We start from the raw sequence: 25372 nt of genomic DNA on the forward strand, positions 1-25372 counted from the left end.
TGGGATTTTCCTATTTAACTCAGCCAGTCTCCAGTGGCAGCACCACTACTAAACAGATCTGGAGGGAAATCAGTCTTTCCAGATGCAGCTCTGAAAAACATTTCCACCTGGACTCCAGTAGATGCATGCAAGACAGACAGAGGATGACAACGTTAGGGAACTGCATCTCACATTCAAACTCCATCGGCATCACAGAAGGATCTCAGTAGACACTGTCACATCATGGGGCACTTACACAGTACAACTATAGAAGTTTCAGTAATTTATTTTCTGATATAGCCTCCAACACAAAATACAGTTTTTAATTTTCTTAAAGACTGTACACCTAAACTCACATACGAGCCACTACTTGACAAATTCCTCTTACCCAAAAAAATCCAAACAAAGATAAAATTATTTTGCTAGCTTTGTCTCAAAAAAGCAATAGTATCTTTAAAAAGAACATTATACAAAATCTAGATTAAAAACCACAATGGAATAGTACTCATATACCTCAATAAATCAGTAACAATACTTAAGGTATTATCGCTACTAAAAACCAGTATTGTTTGAGAGCTGTTCTCATGGCCTACAACTAAGAAACACCTTTGCATAATGTGATAATAAATCAATTCATGTTGAAAACCAGATAGTTCTCAATTTTCAAGAAACATAAATAGCTATTTTGCATCTGTAAGGACTACCACAGTATCAAGCAAAACAACTAGTGTTTGCACTTCTGTTTCTGCTGGTTTTCCTACAAGCCCATTGAGGCACTTCTCAGAATCAGATCTGGAAGATGTGATTCTGCATCATTCCACTTCACGTCTATGCTCAGTCCAGCTGCTAGGAAACTCTGTGCACTTGCCTGATATCCTCTATGAATACTTCTGACTGGCATCTGTCCTTCCATAATTCCATAGCTCTACTTCAAATCTACCTTCAGTCCTTTCCTTGTTAAGGAGCACCTACGCTGCAGGGAACTAGTGCAAAGAAAACACAAAATTGGTTAGGAAGAACTTTCTACGGACTGAAAATAAAGATGATTGAGGGTTGTCACCTGCTTTTGCATGTCTTTCCAAATCAGAGTGAACATCTCAAAAACTAGCCTGAAAAAAAATGTAGTAGCTTAAAAATCAGGATCCTGTAAGGTCAAAACCACAAGAGATCCTTAGCATTTGGGTCACCTTTACAGACATTAGGTCATGTTCATAGAATCATTTAAACATGAAGAACCAGCCCTTGCGTAACTCCATGTCAAAGGAGCTGGTTCTACCTGCAGTAAAACTAGTTGTATCTATTGGTAAAAGTAGTCCCTGCTCCTTCTTAGAGGCGCTCCCTTTTTTTCCCCCTCCCAAGCATAACACTTTCAGCTATACAAACCTAAAATTGTAATTTTTGTCTAAATTTCAATACAAAAACTGCCTCACCAAGTCCAGACTCTCTCAATTTTTCTTCTGTGCAATAGAACTAAACAATTCAAGGAGGCAGGGCTAGAAATGTGTTCAAATGCCCTTTCTCCGAGGAAGTATAACCAGCCTCCACAGAGAACATCCATCACTTCACAGCTTGACCTGTGTGATATGTACCAGCAGTATAAAAAAGTGAACAATGTGTCAAATTTTGGAAGTTCTCCTTCCATGAATAATCTTGTGAGCAATATCTATGCTTTTCTGCAGTGAATGTATGCCAGAGAAGCCTATAACTACAAAGTTCAGCCAATCCACATTTGTTCTCATAGAATTCAAAAGACAGAACTCCTACTGACTGAGAAGAAAACCACTCATTATCCAAAAGTTTGTATTTATGATCTGTTTCAAAGGAGCTCCTCCTTTCTTTTCTTCTATTCACTCTTACCTTTTTAATAACTTCTGTTCTTTTTGTATTTTGCACAATGAGGGAGGAAATAGTTATATGCTTCTCTGGTGACAACTGGTACTTCTCCTCTTCTTGCAAATGGAAACAGCAACTAATTTCCCTGCTAATATTTACTTGTGGTATGCGTCATTCTCCTCTTTGTCAGCTTATTTGCAATAAAAGGTAGGGAATAAAAAGGATTATATTGTTCCTTTAGACATTTATTTATGAATAGAACATTTTTAGACACTTAAAATTAAGGGTGTGGTGGTTTTTTTTTTTGGTTTTTTTTGTTTTGTTTTTTTGGGGTTTTTTTTGTACTTTGAGAAAGATCATTCTAGATCCCTGCAGCGAGATACTGCAAAGCCTAGGATAAAATAGAACAACTACTTTAGGGGAGAAAAATATGTCCACACGAATGATGTTACTATTCCACTAATTTACTTCAGCCACATACATAGCTATTCTACACTGACTAGTCTTAAATATTCATGCGATCAAATTTTATTGGCATCAACAGTTATGGAAGGTGAATTGCAGAGTCACATGCAGAAGCACTCATAAAAGCAACATTTTAGAATCACATGTGGGATAGTTCACACAAAGTCTACCACAGTTATCTGAACAGATTAAAATCCACTAGGCTGAATTTGTTCCATTAACTTCGATGAGACAGCGTATCACAGTCTGTTTACTACTTTTACATCAACAGGAAGAGATAAAAATTTCCAGATGTAGATCTTCAACTCTATAAATTATCAAGGTTTGCCATTTGCATTATTCAGAGCTGCACACATTCCGTTCACTCCTGTCTCATTGATCAAGTCAGTCATTGGACTGTAAAAAAATGATGAATCCACGACTTGCAAGGTTTTTTGCTTTACAATTCACTAGAACAAGAAGCAGTTGTTGACACGTACACAATTTTATTTTAAGGACACAGCAATCACAATGACAGAAACAGAACCATTACTTTAATACTGTAAGCTTTCCTCTGGAAACTGCCTTGCACACAGTTAGGTCTGAAAGCATTTTAAACAATATCTTGGGGGGAAAACACAGCAAACCTTAAATATATTAACTTCAAACTTTATGTGCTTATCTCTTCTTTTTGGTAGCTGATGGCAGTTAAAGCTCTTCAAAGTCATGGCCACTTGTATTCATTGCTTCAGGGTGCATTACCCTTCCCATGAATAACACTGTACCTGTGGAAAAAGCAGGAAGGGAAGGAAAGATGTCAGAACCAAGAGGAAAAGTTGAGGTTATAAGATGAAAAATACTGATAATAAAATTGTGCACCACATACTTTAGAACTTTACAGGAAAGTATGTCTCCGAGACCTTGGTAGCCATGAAAGGCAATGGATCAATAGCCCGAGAGGAGTTCTTTGAATTCAGAACTGATACAATACAGACAAGAACAGCGAAATCCTCTGCATTTCACTGCCCTTCTGCTTATTCTAATAGCTTGATTAAAAAAACACCAGAAATCAATACAAAGGTTCACTTCCATTTCGATGGTTCTGATGAAGGCCCATTAAGTACTGCCACTGATCTCAAGTGGTCATGACAGTGCTGGTTTCTAGGCCTGGGGGCTCCAAAGGTGGCAGCTAACCTTCACTGGAGTACAAACACCTAATCAGAGCAGCCTTCATCATCGCTTCTGACCCTCGTATGTCTGACCCACTGGACAACATTCCTCAAAGAATTGAAATTGAGTCCCAGAAGCTGCCACACCGATCACTGAACGAATATTAATAGGTAGATAGTTCGAGTTCACAAATTTACTCAACATTAGTGCATGCAACCCACAACAAGGAATTCTCTATATGCATACCGCTCCACTATTGCTATTTAATCACCATTTACACTGTTCCCGTTTTATACATACACAGTTCTCAATCATGAGCACTTAGAGTATTATTGAGAATACGAGAACTCACCACAGATTTTATCAAAAGATTTCTAACTTTGTATTTCCAGACTGGTAGTGAGCTTTCAGGCTTTAACTATATTTGCTGGTGAATCCTCTTTCCACATGCAACAAGGCCACTGCAACATTAAGAATTGCCCCAAGGCTACCAAGCTTACGCTTTTCTGATTTGAACTTTCCTTTTTGAGTAATTTTGTGAATCTTGAGTAGGGAAAAGGTCAGATAACCTCCTCCATTTTTGCCTAATTATGTGTCTGCAAAAGCAGGGATACTCAGTTTCGGTGGAAAAAATAAAAATCCCTAAGAGTTGGTATCACCACAGCACACAGACCCATACGATAGTCTGTGGGTGCACCATAATATTCTGTCGCCCAGTCACATCCACATTGTTAAGACAAATTACAAATATGAAACTAAGGAATTACTTAATCATTGCCCATCTTGCTAGTGAGTGCTGTTCTCATCCCTTGCCTGCCACAGAACACTTCAAGAGCACAACAGAATTATTCATAGCTGTAATATCTGTCCATTATGCAAATCATCTGGTACCAGGAACATATCTCACTGGTCTTACTACAGCCTAGCTCTTACAGAACGCAATGATTATGGATATTCAGGGCAGTAACACTGTGTTCTCTGAAGAAAAATGTTGAATTTTTCTTCCCCAGGGTTTTTAATAACGTACTTGTGAATATTTTTCAGGATTATGTCAGATTTTGGTGTTTGTCTCGGAGAAACATTAAGGGGACATAGAAAAGGTCAGTCTTTCAGTATTAGGGATTTTAAGACAAATTAATGAGAATTCGTAACACAAGGCCAGTTCATTAATCAAAATATGTAATTTTCTTTGGTATGCTTGATGATGTACTGTGAAAAATGTGGAAAAGTCTGCAATATTCTCACCTGTTCTTCTGTTTCTGACCAAGAAGAAAAAGGGATGATCAACTATAACTTGGGGATACAACACTGCCATTCTGCTAATGGCAATCATTCCTAAAGGAAAAAGAACATATGCAACTTGTTAAATATCACTGCACATTCTCCTGCTCTTCATGAGAGATACTTGTGAAGCTCATGAGCAAACACTGAAGTCCCACACGCTCAGCACTAAGCGTCACCAAGAAATAGCATGAAAAATCTAACTGAAAATGAAAGAGACCTACAGAGTAATTGCGTGCCTATTTGTGCTTTAAGAATGATTAATAATGGAGAGTGGCACAATTTCTCAGGCTGAGGGAGCAGCTTATAAATTTTAAGATCCAGAACCTTAAGGGGAGTTATGACTTCCGCTCACTTGGGGAAAGAAAATGCATTACATTAGACAGCACTGCTGACCTGTTTTAAACAGCTCCAAGCCTGCAGTTGATAGTAAAAGGTAACCCTTAATAACCATGGAATACGCAACAACCAAGTGGGCTGATCTTTCAGCCTTTGTCTTGAGTCTTTAATTAATGCAGAGGTTGAAAGTAAGATTAACTGAGAATCAGACAGAATTAGGGTCTTTTTTTTTTTATTTGGAGATGCATGGATTTCTCCAGGACATTATTATTACTTCCCAGCGTTTCATTTACTGTTACATTTTCACTGCACTGTTAATAAAGACTCAGGCATGCCAGTAATCTCTGTCCAGTTACAATCCAACTAAGTTACTGATATTCATGACCAGGGAAGTCATTCTTCCTTTCCTCAAAGACTGATACAAGTAGAGGCAATTAGAAATAACCTAATGATACATATTGGCAACTAATGTAACTTATTTGCAGGAAAAGCATATGATGATAACCAAGAAACCAACCACCTGGCCTCCTAGCATTAATAGTGGCCAGCTATGTTTTTGCATTTAGCACTTCCCATCTTGCATCTCTGTATACAAGCTTATTTAAATGAAATTGCAATAACTCTTAGCTCCTCCTGATGTCACACAACACAACAGCTATTGTATACCAAATACCTCTGACTATCTCAATTACCAGACCAAAAACTACAAATGCTTAAGTTTCATAAGCAAAATACAAATTGCGGTCCGTATCCTCCTTACAATAAGAGGCAAAATAAGGAAGAACAGGTTTTTCACAGGTTGCTCAAAATTCTTTGTGAAACACACCACGTTAAAAAAAGAAAACTAACACTTAATTTCCAGAATTCTCTTCTTGAAAGCAGTATACTTGCTGTGCTGTGTCTTCACGCCACATGCTATTTAGCTTTCCTGGCTGTACGGCAAGTCAGTTAAAAAAAAAAAACAAAAACACAACACAAAATAACCAGACATTTGATTTAGTTCTGCTTTTCAGTCAAGGTACCTGAGGCAGCAGCAGCTTCTGATCCTTCCTCATTAACTTCTAGAAATGCCTTGTGAAATGCCTTTGCAAGGTAAAGTTCTTTGTTATCTGGAGAGGAAAAGGAAACATTTCAAGTAGCTCAACAATAAGATTGCAGTATTTAAAAAAAGCCCCAAACACTGCCTAAAACCCCAATGCTATTATTCACCTTCTGTACCAAGCAGGGAAAGATAAGAGCTTTTTGTGCATAGGAGTTGCGTTAAAATACCTTCTGCCAATACCTCTAATAGCACCATTTACCTAGCTTAAGCTCCTACACTACGGATATTAAAACACCTTGGCACTGCCCAGAGCACCAGTATGTCAGAGTAAAAGACGGTCCTTGAACACAAGATTTTAAGTGCAACCACTGGGAAAACAGGTTATTACATTACATGGCAAATACTTACACACAAAGAATTTTATTTCTGCATTGGCTACAATATTGATTTCCTCCAGGAAAATCAGGTATTTTCTTTCTTGTTGTCATTATACTTTAAAGAAGCTGAAGATAAATATTTATTGCATAAGCTACCACGGGACTAGGTTTTTCCAGTCTTGTTTGTTTCCCATCCTTCTTTGTCAGTATTTTTATTTCAATCCAAGCCTACTCATGCTTAAGTCAGTGGATGTTTCATTACTTTTCTTCACTGGCTAAATGATCAGACCTATTGGAATACTCAGCACCTTGCAGGAAATAAGACACGTAACACCATTTAATCTGTTTGACCAAGTTTTATCAGAAAGACATAACAAGGATTAAATATACATTTATTGTACCTGCATAAAACCCACAGTAATGACACAGCACACTGGCAGTTAAAGGAATAAAAGCTGTCTCAACAGGGAGATACACAACCATGAAAATCTAATCTAATCACCCCGGTGAGACAGCTATAGGATATCGCATTTCTGATCCTTTGCAAAACGTTCAACACCAAAACTCTAGCTGGAGGCTGACTAAAGAGGGAAAGCTTGGGAGTACTCACCTAATTGTTACCCATTTATTTTGGTTCTCGCAACAACAGCCACTAGTTCTTCTACTAATGCAAGCCAAAATCACAAGAGACAGCAGCCTAAAATGTCTCTCCCCAGCAGATCTCATTACTGCTGCACACACTCAGAACTGAAGTAAACCTCCCTATTCAGCTGCTTAACTTGAATCTCACCAACAAAAGCCGCAAATCATTGCCTTTGGGATCGTGTACAGCAAAACATATATCAGATTGCTAAACACTGTCCTAGCCGGAGGCTTCAGTTCCAAGCCTCCAGCAATGCTATCTTGAAAGCTAGGATAAAGTTTCCACCATGTTGCTTTAAGACACAGACATACAGCCTCTGCTTATCTTGAACACTAAGCACAGTTCTCACGGCTTTGGTCTCCCTGACTGTAACAGAGAGGCCACCTGAAAACACGATGTGGTTGCATTCCAACACTAACATCACCTTTAAGCCTCATGCATTACCTGTAAAAATAAATCACAAGCTACCAAAATACTACAAGCAAGGGTTAAATAGCCATTCCCTGAAGTTTCCATTCCATTATGGACCCATTAAGACTCAAGTTTTCAAAAAATGTTTTAGACCAAACACTGGATGTGCAAGAACATTTACACAGGTGATAACGGACAGATACCCAAGGCAAAAAGGGTGACAGATCCATGCACATAAGTAATTCCTGTCATGCATGCCTCATGTTATGTGTGCTGCCATTGTAAGCATGTCAGTTAACAGGATTCTTTGCAAGTGCATCGGTCAGTTCTGCAAATTCTAGCTTCCAGGCAGCTGTATTTTGCTATCCTTGCATGAGATCATTTCAAAGCTCTACTGCGCATTTGAGCTACGCAACACTCACTGAAAGAAATCAATAACTTTGCAGCCTTTACAGAAAAATACTGGATTGGAGTTCCTTATCTTAAATCCAACTAATTTTTTATTTTAACAACAGACAAAGAAATGTCCACTTAGCCTAATCGCATGGGATTTTTTTATTACAACACTTCAGCCCGCTCCTGTGACCTGTAACATTCACAACAATACTCCGTATTTTCATCCTGAATGCTTTGTTCTGCATAGTGCAATGGTGCTTATGGTTATCCAAGGTGTATTTCTGATCAGAACACTTAGCACCTTGGAAGATTGCCCTCCATCTGATAAGCGTATAGACCCTAGTTCAGACAACATAAACATTGCAAACATTTCCCATCAGGTATAATAGTAGGCTTACTTGTAAATGTATTCAGGATCTGAGTATTAAAAAAACCCCAGTATTTTGTTAACAGGAATACCAGAAGTGCCACTGCAGATGAGACCCGTATGTCCAATGAGTCTAGCACACTGCTCCAGCTATCGTATTATTGTTGCTTCAGAACAAGATCTAAGTAGCCTCACAAATGAAAAATACAACACAAATACAAAAGAAAAAGATCCTCTCACCCAGCATGTGCCTTATACCCTAAACCAAGTTTCTAATCCACAGAGTACATAGAATGCCTTTATTCAATGTAGTACAGATAGTTTTGATTCCTCCGAAGCAATTTTTAATCCTACCAATCTGATGACCTGAAGGAATACCCAAAGATCTCTGTGGTTAAATTTTCCCAAAGAGAAGTACTTTCTATTTGATTTCAATGCATTGTCTTTCATTTCCTTGGATATCTCTGTCCTTGGATGGTGAAAAGAGCAATTCTACACCTCATTTTGCTTCCTCTAGACTCTTCTCTTTATATTGCCACCATCACATCCCCCTCATTCATCTCCCCCTGAAGTGAATGAATCTGTTTTCACATGGAAGCATAATGTTGTCACGTAGTGTTCAGGCATTCTTCTCTTTGCTCTATTTTATGATTGTCAAATCACTGACTGCAATATTTCATACACACATTTTGTCTTTGTTATACATCTTCCCTTTTCAAGTGGCTTTCACTGTGAATAAGGTGGGGCTTACCTGAGTATCTATTTATCACATAATTTTTCTCTAGTAGCTTCTTTGGATTTTCATAAGAACCAACACGATTCGATTGTTAGCACCTCAGAAGAGAGTCCCATGGAGATCTGGTATTAAAGTTTAAGCTTTCTGCAGGACCCTAGCCTAGATACCCATTAATGTGTGGGAGTAATCGGAGACTTACTTCTAATGTACATGACTGTTAGCATCACATTTCATTTGTCATTACACTCCATATGCTTGCAAACTCCTACTCACAGCTGCCAACTGGTTGCTCTGCAAGTCTCATTTATAAAAAGCATGCAGGTTTACTGGCTTTTCTAGCTTAGGTTGTCCCAGAAAAATTACACCTACCTCAGGCAAAACTTCGAAGAACTATTTATTGGACTGGTGGCTCTTCTAACTACTCTATACTGTGAAAGTAAGTCATTAAGATTACTTCACTGCTTACATAAATGCAAGTCACCTTAAGGTTAAAAGCAGTTGCCATTTAAGGCATTATACAACAGTCAGACATATTATAATATTTGAAAGGGAAGGGGAATTTTAGTACTGAAATTAGTTCAAGGGTAATTCCTAGGTGGTGTTAAAATACTCAAGTAGCAAGTTTACGTACTGCATATACTATAAAATTTCAAATACCAGAAGCTATGTCAAGATTATTTTGAACACCTGACGGAACCAGAGATGCAAGTAAAAGCTGCCAAAGTCTTTTGCTGAAAGTGAGTCTGAATACATGCAACTAGACAGACAGGTAGGAATGTCCTCCTACTCACCTGTGCTAATTGACAAAGAACTTAATTTCTGCAAAAGTGTAACATTTAAAATATGCATCTGGATGAATACCTTCTCTTTGGCTGCTCACAATCCAGACAACCCAGAAAGTAAAGCTGACTCATCTATTTCCAGTTTTCAGATTCAGTGCGAAAAGCAAAAAATGCTAAATATCAAAAAATAAAGTCTGTAATCCTGCAATTTGATTTATATCCACTCAGCCCACACAGAATTTCACTGAAGTCAACAATCTGTGCTTGGATCTGACTACAGGATTAGGGCCATTGTTAAAACTGCAGAAGGCTTTCCTTGACAATAATCCAAAGGCAAGAGCAACAGCAGAGGGGGTGAAGAGTATTTTTAAATGCAACAGAATTTCTCAAAAAATCTCCTTAGATTCTCTTATGATTTGTATCTTCCTAAAATAAAGGTGTCCAGACAAACATTTTGTTAAAGTAGTTGCATTTAAAGTATCATGAAGTGCCAAATTTTTCAGAGGGCTGACACCGAGAAGCACGTAAGCTTCTGGCTTCAACTTCCCTGTTACCTGGCATACTATTGAGGTATTTCCGAAAGCAAGCTCTCAATCCAAGCCTACTCATGCTTAAGTCAGCATGACAGCATGATTTTTTTCACAATTTTTTTTTTTCCTCTTCCTCCTCCCTTCCCATTTTACATTGTGAAAATTAGAAATAGGAAATTTTTTCTTTAATTACGTAAAATTTCACCTCCATAGCATCAACCATGGGGATTTCCATTAAATTAATTAAAATCATTTTCTTATTCTTAATTTATAAATCACTTTTTCCATCACCTGGTGTCACAAGCCCTTTCAAGTGAAAAACAAGAATGTTACAGTAAAACCCATGAATTTTCTCTATATACTGCTCTACATTACTTAATAAACAAGTTAATCTTTAAATGGCAGAGGAGTTAATTCCATCATGCAAGACATGGCATTCTGATTTTGTACAATACAATTGTCAAAAATATAAAACTTTAAACAAGTCATTAGTCACATGGATTAAAACACACGCATGTTCCAATCTTTCTACTAACTTCTTGACTCCAGAATTAGTTCCTGATGCATAGGTGAATTTTACATGAAATCAAGTAAGATCCAAGCACTGCCTTTGTGTTTCAGTCTCCCCTGTGTACTTTCCATTCGCCTTAGTACTTTTCTTCACGTAAATACTTTTATATATACAGACTAGAATTTATTGGAAAGCTTACTTTTCTTTAGGGTGGCAGAGAAATTGAAGGTGTTTTTCTTCAGAAAAAAGGCTTTTTTTTTTTTTAAAGTATTTCTCATTTATTCAAATTCTTTTCACATTAGCTAACTGTAGCTTTTCCCATAATTTCACTTGAAAAGCGAAAGTGGCAAAACAGTGGAATAAGCTACACGATACACTATAAACAATATTTCAAACTTAGCAAGAGTGAAAAGGATATTAAAATCACAAACATTTCTGCTGTAAATTTTAGAGGAAGGTTCACCTTCACTACCCCTAGTTTCAAAAAGCCACACAGGTGTGGTTGCTTCCAGAGACAGATAATTAAAAATACGTATCTAAGACTGTATCTAGCTGATCAGGCAGTAACCCATAGCGAAGACAGACATACAGGGAGCAGCAGCATATAAGCATAAATTACAAGAATCATGACAGTAATCTCACACTGGCACATGCTTCTAAGTTGCGAACAACTAGGTTTGCAAAAAATTCAGACTGTACTAAATATCCTGCTCGCGTGGCTACTTCTGTTATGCAGAAGTGAAAAAACTTCTCAGGCCAAGATGGCTCAACTACTTTTTGTGCCACTTCAGTACCTTTTAAGAGGTATAAAAAGCATAAATATCTCATTTCCACCTGAATTTCTAAATGTACTGGATATTTCAACTTCTGAAAATAAAGTGTTGACAATGTATTGAAACAGGCAAGCAGCATATGCGACTAAATTGCTTTTATCTCAGAACTCTCTTTCCTGTGCTGCTTCTATACAGCAGGTATCTGGGGAGATGACTAATTGTACAACAGCTTAATGTTCTTAACGCTGCGAACAAATAGCCTCTGGGGATAAAAGATGACAACCTCCTTGTTGTGTGAATCCCATCTGCCATCAAGGCACCGAAGCCACATACCGCTCTAATGCGGATCTGCATCTTGCATAGTATTACACTTTCTCTACATTTCGAATGAGATCTAATTCCAAAATGCCCGGAGTGGACTTTACCTGGCCAAAAGTCCCCACCCCTCGAAACCCAAAGGATCAAAAAAAAAATTACTAGCAGTCCTTCCCCCATAAAACCACTTTGAAGAGCTTGTTATCTTTAGGTGATTTTAGTACTTCCTCATATACCCTGAAAGACCACACTGGAGCCTCTTACCAGACATCGCGGTGAGGTCAGCACTACTGCTGAACAGCTCTGTAACTCCCAGACCTCTCCAGACATCTTTCAGATCGATCTCCTGTTCCACTGTGAACCTGGAGAACGTCATCAAAAATTACAAAAAGCCCAGAATGTAAGCAGTACTTATTGGTATTAGAAGGTTAAGATTTCTAGGTAATGACCATTGAAACACTGAGGTAAATAATGTAAAGTAGGAGATTCAGCACAGGTAGTATAGCCTCGTGACACCTTCTACAAAAGTGCTTACAAGCAAATTACTTCACTTTCACAGGTGGATTTTTTTTTCCTAATGCAGAAGCAATCAAATACACGCTAATGGAATGTATATTCCCTGACCATAAAACCTCAGTGCAAAATGATGCAGTAGCTAATGTAAATGCTTACTTTATAAAAAAGGTTTACTATAAAAACTGAATTTAATTGTACATATACTAGAACAGAATATCAAATAAGGCAAAGGACAGCAGAAACTTCATAGACAGCTGTTAGAGAAGAAGGAGTAGGAAAGTAAGAAAGATACTCCATTTTTCTCTAGACTGTATAAGCAAAGACCAGCAGTTATGAACCTGAATATAAAGCATTTCTGACTCAGCTTCTAATTACTCTGGTGGCAAAATTTTAATTGGGTTTTGATCGTGAGTAAAGGACAGGGAAAACAAATAGTTGTTAGCGCAAATGCACATGGGATTACAACCTGGCAGGGTTTCAGGGTTAACTTGCAAAGCCATGTTCTAGGCTATGTTACTGGAAGGACAAATTGGGATTAATCCTGAGGGCAAGATCTTGGCAAAAAGCTTGCTCTTTTCAAAAATTATAAAAGTCATGCCTGGTGTCAGTAAGACAAAAAAGACTTAAGTCCTTTATATATGGCCAGAAACAGACTGGAAAGCCAGACAAAGAAACATGTCAGAATATTAATAAGAATGGCAGCCCCAACCAGAAAATACCAGAAGTCTACAGACAAACACAAGAGACTAATTCCAAATGTTTGTCATGTGCGAGATGTGGGTTCTCTGTAGAATCACCAAACACATTATTAGTGATTTAAATTATGCTGACAGTGACTGGTTATAACTGTACAACACACAATATATAGGCAATAAGATGGTGTTACAGTTTCTCCAGCCAGCCATTCAGTCAGAAACAACTCTGCAGTTACACTGCAGTCCTTAGAGAAGGGTCTTACCTGTGCTAGAATCAAATATAAAATAAAATGTGCTTTTGTGTAATTTCTTCTAACAACTATTTTTCAGTACTAAACTTCCTCGACTACATGGAGGAACATGTTCTTTTCAGAAGAAAGATCAGGCCAGAACTCTGAGCAGAGAGCAGCTGATAAAGAGCTGAGATGTACAATGCCTCAGTACGGACAAGCCTTGGCAGCTTGAAGAAGAATAACCTGGATATCAGAAGACGGCTGGGTAAGAGTCAAGTGGATCTTCCTCACTTACAACATTTACACAGAATGATAAAAATCCAATACACAATCTACATTCATAATTAACTTTGAAATGCCGTAAGAAGCCAAAAAACTATGATGGAATAGATATTAGTCATCACCCAGAGAAGAATTTTATGTCAGTTAAAATAAGATCTGGAGATAGTTCAGGATTGATAAATCACTTCTGACACCACAAGTGCACATGAATTAAAAAAAAGTGACATTATCTTAACAAAACGTAAGTACACAGATGAAATGACCTGAAAACAGCCAACAAGATTTTATGAAAGAGAAACGTGTCCTGCTAGTTTTCTTCAAGAGGAATCATCGCTCACTTTCTGCTTAGAAAGCTGTGGACACTGACACTGGTCAACAACCACAGGCAGTGAGCTCACAAGATCTTTTGCGCAACTGTAGCTTGAAGCTGAGAGACAAATCTGCAAGTTGCTCATTCATTCAAATTTCCCGTTTGCTTAGAGTCTCCAAAACTAGAGACTAGTTTTATTCTCGCTACACACTTGTAATCCAAGTCCAGATCTATTTTAGAGACTTCAGTAAAAACCCTAAGAAAGGTGAATTAAGATTTCATTCCTGATGCCAGAGTTAACTAGAATTAAACAGTACAAAGGTTCTGTCTGTGCATATTGAATAAATACAGAAATACTTCCTTCTATATTTAAAACTATATTATAACATTTTGAAAAACACATCCAACTGTACCTACCCTACAAACACACAGAAAAAGCAAATGAATGTTAAAATGCATTTTATAAAAAATTTAGAATGGTGTATTTTTCCCTATTTTGGCTTTTATTTCACCACAATTTAAGAGATGTATCAAACTTTCAAGATAATTTAGCTATTAAGTAGCAATGGCAAACTAGTAAAGATTATCAGGATAGGAGTCTAGCAAGAAAAGTCTTAATGAAAAGCCAAATTTGAGGTCATAAATAAGAAAAATAACTGCAAAAAAGCATTTTCTCCAACTGCAGAGATTTCTATCAGATAGAAATGGAAATCAGGTGGGTTGAAGTCTCTGGACCACTAGACAGAAAACACTTCTCTGCTAAGCGATGAATTGTGACCTAGAAAGAGAGCATGACCAAAAAATGCTTCTGCATACTAATCAAAGAGGAGGTTTGGGAGATGTTTTTTAAAGAAAAAACCAAAGCAGAACAAAACCATAAAGCCTCAGCTGAACATACATCTGAAAAAAGAAAATGCAAACAAGTTGATTGGTTATATTGCTCCATAATACCTCCATGAACAGTAGAAGCAGTCAATTACTGGATGGCAGCTACACCCCTGACTGAAACCTCTGGAAAGGCAAATGCTGAACAGGTGCGTGAGGGAAGGTCTCATTTATAAAAAACAAGTTCCTGCTTTTTATGACAAATAAAATAGGCCAAAAATATCACATCAGCTGTATAAATATCAAACTATCCCTTTACAAAAATGAAATTAATTACTTCCCTTCTCCCCTTTTAGTTTTGTCATATGGTAAAAACCCACTCTGAAGCACTATTCAAACCAGCATCTCCCCTCCTTCCTCACATGCTCTCAAGAACAGCGAGAGTTACAGATAAGCTATTATTAATGGCATTTCCAATATTTTAGCTGACATCATAACTAGCCTCTTTTGAAAAATAATAGGGCTGCTTTACACTTTAAAATACAATTTCAGGCTATGCAAACCGACATAAGCATTCGGTATGAGTTACCCTCCAGTCATATTTGGTTTTCTTTGCGTTCCTCATAGGCAGTGATGTAGGTATTCAACATCAAAGCTCACAACCTAGAAGGGACATTCAGTCTCAGTTCCCAGGCCAGGCATCTGCTGTATTTCCAGCCTTGGAAATGTTGAGCGGCATGACACTAGGCCTGACACATACTTATTTGCAGTGGATGTCTCATATTAAACCAGATGGTCATATTTTTTTTCCCCCCACGATCTTTTATGTGCTTCTGATGCTAAAAATACTAAGAAAAAAATCAATTTCAATATTTCAGTATCAGAAGTCATGGAATAGTTCCAACTGGGAGCATTAAAAACCACAACGGGAAGTCTGAGAGAGGTCAGACACTGAAGAAAAGATGAGGTATTTTCACCATAGGATCAGAACAGAAACAGAAAGACTGGTCTGTTGAGTCAAGAGGAGAGCTTCTGTACTTCAGCAGTTTTAGATGGTTCACCAACACAATGTTCATGGATATCTGCTTCTACAGACCACCTTAGAAAGTACTGAGCAGAAAGATATCAATAAGAGAGTGACTCTGCCTCTCAGCTGTTAGCCAACGTCAAGGAGAAGTGAGGATGTGAGTTAGCTCTACATTTATTTTTACAATGTATGTTTGTAAAGTCTTTCTACTTCCTACATGTAAAATGCAGTCCAAATAGGTGAATAAAAACACTTTCCTTGATTTCCACCCTCTCTGGATCTCTCCCACACAAAATGAAGAACAGAACAAGACACTTAGGAAACAGAATTAGACTGAGAAACTAATCAACAGCTCTCTGGAGAGCTTAGCAGAGAATGATGATATCCCCATGGAATTTAAAACTTCCACAAGCATTAAAACAATGCATTTACATCATCAGCGGTGTCCTTAATGCTCTATCCAAAACCTAAAGGTTCAGATAATAACTAACATACCACATCAGGCCATCTTTCTTCTATTTTACAGACTTTCAAGCAGAAAAAAATGGTTTCGTCTTGTACGATGCTGTCCAACCCTTTTGAAATGCTGAACTTTTCGTGAAGTCTTTAGACACTCAGGATCCACCAAGTCAAGAAGGATTAAGGGTACACTTTCTAGTTATACAACATACACAATCTAAAGCCTAGCGTGATTCATCCCAAAGGCTGTAACTTCAAAAATTACTAAGAGTTCTGAACAAGCAAAAGCAAGAAAGTCCAGGTTTTCAGATTGATTCTAATACATTACAGTCTGCAGAACAAAAAGCAAACAAAGGAATGGCTCTGTTGCTTGAGATCAACAAAATTCTGGCTTGGAAGACCGGCCCTCAAGATCTGAATCGCTATTTTAACCTAGCAAGCAGCCTACAATACAAAGTTTCCAGCTGATATCAATTCCACCATTTCAGCTGGAATTTCAGCTAAGCTGTCCTGAGATGCTAGAATTAGCCTGCATGATTTAGTAGTCTGAAAACAAACAAGCAAGCAACAAAAAACCCCAATAGCAGAAAACCAAACAAAAAACCCCATACAGCTGCTCTGACCAGGTGAAGCAAGGTTATGGCTCTTTCTCTGGCAAGGTCCTTCTACCCAGGGCTAAATATGGGCTGCAGAAGTTGGCTAAGCGTGTATTTCAATGGGACAGTTTTATGCCTTTTTCATGACTATATCTCAAGAACAATCAGCACTGGCCTATTCCTCATGAAAAGGTGACTCATGAGAGCACGCTAAAAAAAAAAAAAAGAGATTGTCTGGGTTTTTTTTTGTTTGAGAAAACAACCTTCAGCTAAAGACACACAGCATTTCAACGCCATCTAAGGCATTTTTATGATATTTTAAATGTACAAAAAAGCACTACAGAGAGGCAGGCACACTGGAGCAATCCTGAAGAGGAGATCCACAGACTGTAGCACTGTTATTAGGTACTGGTTCCTCCTACAATCTTCAAATAATTTATGTTAGAGACAGCTTTGTAAATTAGATTCATGGTCTGTTTCACTCCTATGCAAGAAGTGGATTAAAATGTTGATCACTTTCGTCTGGGTTAAGCTGGAAACAATGATTTAAAAATGAAAACGAGAAAGTATAATTTAACAATTCTGTACAAATCTCTTCTTTGCTATTAAAAGGAATAATACACAATTTCATTTGCACATAGATAATGCAGACAGAAATTGGAAAGCTGTGATTAACTCTGTTTTGGCTAGTCATTCAGGTCCTATTACAAATGTATAAGTTTAAAAAATGTTCACTTTATAATTGGATAGCATCTTTCAGGATATAAAAATTTAATTTTATTCCACTGCTGCTTTCAATTTCTCAGTGGACAGAGCCTGCAGGCCACATTTCATAACATGCCTTCCTGAGTCAGAACATAAAATATTTATGAAGTGTTTATTTAGAGCAACGATAAAATCCTGCAGATCACCTCTGAATCCCCAACGGAAGTCCAACACATTGGGAGCGTGCAATTAATCTTGGGAATTCTTGTAAGGAAACTGCAGTATTACTACGTAGAAATTCAAGCCCATGACAGTTGTCTTTTATAATGTGAAAATACTGAAGGTAATCAGCACCTGGTTGTACCTGTTTTGCCTTTATATAGCCTTAATTCACAGTGTTTACCAAGTACTTTCAGGTTCTTAGGCATGATGACTAGCCTGAGGAGAGAATAAATAAGGATATTATATGACCACACACAACCTAAGCCTCAAACTCATGTCTGAGAACCTGGCTACAGAGAATCCTGGACTCTTGGCTTTTGGTTAAGAGCAAAAAACCCACAGAACTACTTCCACAAACTTAATTCAAGTCATAAACATAATTAATATGTTTTCAATTACCTTTATGTATTTAACTGTAGATACCTAAGCTTCTTAAATTTGGAAGGTAGTTTTCACAGTTCCCCTATACAAATCTCAGAGAGAGACTTCTATTGTGGATCTCGCACTCCAGAAATTCTTTGAGAGAAGATGTCTAACTATACCACCTGATGCACAGGCCATGAAAAGCTCCAGTTATAAAAGAAAAGCTTAAGGGATGGCAGAATCCTCAGATTTTACTTCTCATTAACATCTAGGTAAGGTTTGCCCAAGCCAGGAGGAGAAACAGCCTAGGAGAAATGCCCCTTCCCTGCATCCGAGTGGACTGTTAATACTAAAGCTCCTGGGACCTGAAGCTCCAAGAGAAAAACAAACATCACAGGAACAGTGTACAGTAGATTCAGTTTGTATAAAACCTGCAATGCAGCTTTTTGCTGCTCTCCCTGCTTCTTCAAAGGAAATGCTACTTAAAAAATAAGAGAACTCTTCTTACGGGACTCGGAAAAATCGCCCCAAAACACTGTTGTTCCCTCACCAATCTGACTCCAAGCATAACAGCTTTAAAGAGAAGTGGAATTCCACCTTGAGCTGGAATCAGGACAAGCCAACAGCACCAGTCCATCTCAGTCTAACTTCTCCTGCCTAGCCTTACTTCATCGTGCTCCGCTGCAGTCAGGTTCTCGAAAGTGGTCTTTGCTTTGGAAAGGAAGCTGATAAACTGCAGGGATTCCTGCCCTGCTCTGTAAATATGAAATACAACAAACTCAAATCTCCAAGTCGCCTGAAAACAAAGAACTATTTTAATGATTAAAAGGATTCACCATAGTTTATTTTTTCTGCTGCCATGTACCTGCTGCACAGTGCCACAAAAGTAGAATAAGTAGAAGCGATCCACATCAAACTTGTGCCATACTGTTCTATGAACACTTCAGTGAAATCATTATGAATCACTTGAAGGACATCATGATCCAGCTATACATTATTAGTGACATTTAGTAGTAAACAATTTTGTTACCAAGTCAAGTGTAGGGCAAGCATGAAAAATATTTGAAGGTAGACAAAATAGAATTCTAGGAAAGATAACTAAGTGGTATATGTGAGCAAATACGCCACTAAGCACACACAACTCATGTCTACAAATGAACTGACAGAAGTTTCATCCCTTCTGGGAGTAACGTCTTGTGATTATATCGCTCCTCTAAGGAAAAAGAAACCAGCACTTATTACAACTGAGAAATAAGACACAAGACACAAATTGACTGGAATTACCTCTTAACACTCAACCATTTGTAACTACACAGACACACACCATTAGAAGTTTTTAAATTAGCAGCACATGGAAATCTAATTAGGACCTAAATGAAACGTTTTAGCTTTTGCTATTTCAGACTTGCATTATTTCTACAGCTTCTATCTAAATGGAACTTATCCATAATGAGTTCTGCGATACTCTGAACATCATTCAGACTGCCTATACTCCCGATGATGAAATTCTCCTTTTCTGCAGCTAACACGAGAGGGATGCGAAAGCAGTGCTCATCTGTTGCTCAACCAACCATCATTCTGCACTGCAGGCTTTCTTGTCAAAGTAACCTTCATGTAGCTGCTACATAACTGCACACTTGATCGAGATGTTCAGGTTCTACCTATTCTGCTACTCCGATCTATTTGAATGCAGCCTTTCCCCTTCTATTGACATGGGAACATATTCTCACCTTGGTAAATACACTTCCACTTTTTGCTTCTTTACAGAATTAGCCCATTCATTAATCAACGAGGCTTTGACCAGTGGTTCCAATGTGACCAGTGGAACTTCTTGTCTGGAAAGAACGATCATCATACTAATCTCATCTCCCTCATACGGTATTTCCAGAACTTGATAGATACCACCTGCTTCATTGGAGCCATCACTGAACTCTCCTACAAAAGAACAAAAACAACAACAACAAAGCTGTTAGAAGTATTTTGTTTTGGTTTTACTGAAGATTGGGGAAAATAGAAGGTTAATATTAGGCAATATTTACTAGACACCAGAGGTAAAAATGACCCTCTTCATTCTATTCTGTATAAAATTTATATGAGTTTCTTCACTACAGGACTTGAGGCTTACATCTGCTTTCTTCAAGAAAACAAGCTGATGCAATCGCAGTTTGCAGATAATCATACTTCTGAACCTAATCGCCTAACCTCCATTGGTTAGACAGAGAGCAGTCTAAAAGTTAAGGCTGCCATAACTTTCACAGAAATGAGCAGAAGTTTTGTTATTCAGGAGAAAGAATTTGTCAATGCTGAGTCAGAGTGAAATGCTGCCAATGCTAGACACTGTAGAACCCACCGGGAGTTCAAGATAAAAATGACCATTATTTCTGCTGTTCACAGAACCCCTATTTTACCTTTTAAAGGTATTACAACTGTAACAAACAAACATTATCCATTTTAATATTTAGCACAGCACAAGAAAAATGTTTTAGTGAGAAGCAGGACTAGCTCAAGAACTGTGAAGAGGTTAGATACAATGGATAAACACATTCTGAAGTCTACCATGTGGCACAAAACACATACCTAAAAAAGCAGTCAAGAAAGAAGTCATAATACATACGCATTCACAATACAAAAAGGTATCAAAATCAGAGTTCGTCCATTGGACATACACCACATTTAAAATTCTAGGTGAAAGAACAGACAACAATACAAATGAGTATTACTGCAAAGCTATTAAGGGAAGACTTATTAGCTTTAAATTGCTAAAGCTCCAACTCACCATAGTAAAACTCTCCCTGCTGGTACATCATTGGAATCTGCACTTCACTTTCATCATCTTTAGTGAAAGAAAAAGTTCTTGTATTTTCAGGTCTGAACTGTGATTTCCAATTGCCTTTAAAGTAGATCGCGTTGATGAGAGCCAAATGAGTCAGAGCACCAAAATCTCTTGAAGACACGAAATCTTTGATCATGCCTAAGAAGGAAGCCAACTGTCAGTCTGCATGTCAAATTGAGCATTAAATCAAAACTTAAGACAGCTTGAAAAATGCAAGAAAATAAAAAGCTGTGCTAACATGTAATTTCCAATTCAGACGTTCCATTAAATCTCAAATTAAAGCGCCAGTGTTTTGTAAACCTAAATCACAGTGTAAGTGCATAAACCCTTCCATCAAGTACATGTTACTCAACTGTGTCTTGATCACTACTTACATATTCCCTACAATGAAACAAAATGGAAAAGAGGTCACAGAATCACAGAATGTTCAGGGTTGGAAGGGACCTCTGTGGGTCACCCAGTCCAACCCCCCTGCTGAAGCAGGGTCACCCAGAGCAGGCTGCAGAGGACCTTGTCCAGGCGGGTCTTGAGTATCTCCAGAGAGGGAGACTCCACAACCTCCCTGGGCAGCCTGTTCCAGGGCTCGGTCACCCTCAGAGTGAAGAAGTTCTTCCTCACGTAAGAGTCAGGGTCACATACGGAACGTTTACACTGGTGCTATAATACAGTTCAGCACTATCCTCTTCAGGTCAGAATGTCTACAAGTTTTGGCTCCAATCCAAAGAAGCACTTAAATGGGTGCTTAATTTAAAGTGTATAAGGATATCCACTGGAACTTCACCTGGGCCGATTTTCAAGGAAGCATTCAGCTTCAGTAATGTCCTACTGACTTCAAAGTAAGGACTAATCATAAAAAAAACCCTAAATTCACACCATGGGTTTCACTGACATTAGCTCTTGAAAAGCAAAAGAGAAAAAACATCTAGCATCTGCTCTGTTCATGGGAGGTATGTCAGCTGAGCGTGGCAGCTGCTTTGCTCCTATTTCTAAATAAGTCATTTATATTAGAATACAGTCTGTTACCTGCTTTAGCTCATCTTCAATGTCTTGCTTTTCAGAAAAAAAATTTTGAGTTTAAGTATGGTGCACTGACCAGATTTGTCACTATTCTTTGAAGAATTACAGCCTACTTCAGAGAGCTTTCTTCCTCACTTCTATTTTTAACTGACATTGCAATACAAGGTGTTAAAATAAACACATTCCTCAGTCTGATTATTACTTCTTAATCCATGGTTTAAAATACAAATGAATTCTGCTTTCTGGAGCATATGATGCCGACTAACTGGTGAGGAATCTGTGTATCATATAATGGTATTTCTTCTGGGTTTCTGTTTGTACTTCATTTTATCTACAAGGTTCTCAGAAATGAGATGTGACCAATACCACCACACTCACTTCCCATAGCTGGAAAAAAAGGAAAAATTAAGAAGGAATACACTTCCAGTTTTTCCATTTCTATTTGGTACATCATATTCCCTTATATTTTTCAGCCACATCTTGTTAACACACTAAAGTAGGTTAAGAATATTTCTGGTCAGAGAAACCTTGACAGTTACGCTTTCTGATCCGAGCATCCCATCATGCTTAACATGCTGGAATTGGAAACCTGCCTGTCTTGTACCCCTTTGCTAATGAGAAAACGAGCCTCCTCTGCCAGAGCGGGCAGGCAGGAGAGAATGAGATCTAGTGGTCAGAGACTAAGCTGAGGGACTGTTACTATCGCAACATAATGCTGAGACCCACAGCTGCCTTTGTTAGCTCTGCACAGCTCCTTCCAGGGCAATGGTCAGGAGCTCGGTCAGCGCACATGGCAGGTGTTAAGCAGGAGAACTTGCTGTTCTTTCTAAAAGAAATTTGATTTTTCCTTCAGACAGACGCCACGTTTCTTGGAAAACACTCTGCAATCTGCTGCATCACTTACATTCCCTCTATTTCTGTAGCTTGAGATAAAGGGTAAAACTTTTCATGAATATAATAGCTGCTATTTTCCTTTGGAAAAGAGAGATAATTTCCACAATGGAATAAAAGCACAATATGATGTGTTTTTCTACTTTGGTGCCATACAGTTCCATAAAGCATTATGGACTTAAGTGCTCAGATTACATGGTGATCCATTAATTCCTTACAGGGGATCCTGATACCTGCAAATTTACAATGGTACAACTTATGTTAGAGCCAGATCCCTGTTGAGTCAGTTAAAATAACAACCTCCAGAGTCTGCCAGATGAACCAAAAAGATTATGCTTTGCTCCCTACAACAGGGAACTAACTTCACTCCCATACCTTGAGACTCTGCACGTATCCTTAAAGCGTTGCATCTTTGGGATTCCACAAGCAAAGCAAGCACTACATCATGCATATCTGAATATGCATATTACATCGGTAATTTTGTGCTTACTCCCCTGCTGCAAATTTTTGTTGTGAAACTGTTGACAGTCTTCCTAAAATCAACTACTCTCTCAACATGCTATCTAGTTTCCGCACTTTGGAAAAGATTAAATTAGAGGGTCTGATTTTGTGGTTCAAAGTTGTCTTTTGTATTGCTTAGTATTCTATTTCTCAGTACCTTGTAACTATGAGTTCCTCAGAGAAGAAGTGACACTCCACATAGCCAAAACATAGGCCAATAACCCCTTTGTAGACAACTTATCTGCAGTTACCAATAGTACTTACCTAATTTTTTTTGTAATTTAATACCAAAATCAGTATTAAAATACTATTAAAATGCCTACCACTAAAACAAACATTCTCCTTTAACAACTGTTACAGGTATTTAAGATAGGAGGGGAAAAAATATTTAGACAGATACTACTATATGATTAGCAATGGCTAATATTACTTAAGACAGATCATTCCTGCACACGAAAAAACCCCATGATTTCACACAGAGCTGATACCAGCATTCTTTTTATGGGAGGAGATATTTTAGTCTGAAACAGAACAGATAAAACCCAAGGCAACAATTCAATAACACTGTATAACTTTGGAAACACAAACACTTACTGCAGGAAGTGTACAGAAGAAATATGTGGACTTACTATTTGTATGATTCTCCACCCACTTATTGATGTGGGTAGCTACAGCTGCACTTTGGCTGAAATCTACGTTCTCTACTTCAGCTTTAAAGTACTTTTTCACCAACTGCAGAAATTTGTCACTGATATGAAATCCATTCTGCACATAGAGAGAGTTAGCAATATTCAGAACATGACGACTTTCTTCAGTAGCTGCCATATCAGAAAGCTCCTTCAAGAAGGTAAACTCTTCACCTGAGGAAAGAAAAACAGATTCAGTGTTTCAGAAAAGAAAGTTCTTCCCTGCTTTTTCTGCTGGAAATTCACAAAGACATTCTATAAAAAAAAGTCTTTTATTGAATAAACTTGTTTCTAAACCCACACACACCTTCAGATCTGAAAGAACAATCTATAAGGCAGAACATATTATTTAAAGCTTATTTTTTCTACTACCTATAATTAGCATAATTAACAAGACATTTGGATCTCATCACAAAGCTATCAATGGCAATCCTCTCAACACCAAAAGAGTGATTAAAAAAAATTATAAGTCACACTTCTGTCCTGCCACTGCAAATGCTTAACAGGATTTTCGTTACATCCTAAAATCCAGCTGTTTAAAGAAAAATGAGCTTCCAGTTTTGAAGCTAAGGACTTCCTCATAGACTTCTCTCTGCAAAAAACAGGTCTAGAATTTCCCAGGATCCTGCACGGCATAGTACAGAAACGTCTACTTGGGTAACAAGGAATCCTGAATAGGATTAGTCTGCTTTAAGATAGGAAGCTTGTACTGTTGCATTACCTACCTGAAGCTGAAAATTCTGATTAAAAAATAAAACCAATAAAAAAAACCCCAAACTTAAAAATTGAATGCAATGATCTATTCCACACAGAAATCACTGGAGTATTTTCACTGAATACCACTCCTATGCAAGAATGGTGAACGGCGCAACTCAAGGCAATTGCATAACTTTTTCAATTATAGCTAAGGGGTAATTTATCCATGTTTTAGAGACAAACTGCAGCACGTGCTGTAGTCTCCACAGAGAGGCACCATCTGTGCAGTGGTCCTGTTGAACACATCTTGAACATCGCATTCAGAAATACCTCCCCAAGCTCCCTTCATTGAGAACTTAAAGTCCAGTACATTGTACAAATAAGAAATTTCATTCATGTTTCAAACCAATTACTCTGACATCAAAATTCATAGAAATTGCCTTTTCAAAGTCAGTTTTTGCCATTCACTCCTCCCCTCCATTTGCAGTCGTATCACAGCTGCCTGCAGTAACAAAGCGTGCTTGTGCTCCACGGCACAGCACTACACCCAGACGCGCGGCTTAGCTTATCCCATACTACAAATGGG

General features: G+C 38.0%; 1 protein-coding gene across 3 annotated transcripts in view; it reads right to left on the reverse strand.

The window, feature by feature from the left end:
* Positions 1–249: 249 nt before the first annotated feature.
* The window catches only part of LOC104334393 (neuroserpin), a 53248-nt gene continuing 28125 nt past the window's right edge, over positions 250–25372 (reverse strand). For all 3 annotated transcript variants that reach the window (XM_075418371.1, XM_075418373.1, XM_075418372.1), the window contains exons 3-9: positions 24034–24264; positions 20939–21133; positions 19893–20097; positions 12194–12291; positions 6069–6155; positions 4672–4761; positions 250–3041 (exon numbers count right to left, since the gene is read on the reverse strand). In XM_075418371.1, the coding sequence (XP_075274486.1) occupies positions 2965–3041; positions 4672–4761; positions 6069–6155; positions 12194–12291; positions 19893–20097; positions 20939–21133; positions 24034–24264 (983 nt within the window). In that variant the 3' untranslated portion in view covers positions 250–2964. The remainder of the gene's footprint in view (positions 3042–4671; positions 4762–6068; positions 6156–12193; positions 12292–19892; positions 20098–20938; positions 21134–24033; positions 24265–25372) is intronic.

The sequence above is a fragment of the Opisthocomus hoazin genome, chromosome 4 (assembly GCF_030867145.1).
Source record: "Opisthocomus hoazin isolate bOpiHoa1 chromosome 4, bOpiHoa1.hap1, whole genome shotgun sequence".
Taxonomy (NCBI): domain Eukaryota; kingdom Metazoa; phylum Chordata; class Aves; order Opisthocomiformes; family Opisthocomidae; genus Opisthocomus; species Opisthocomus hoazin.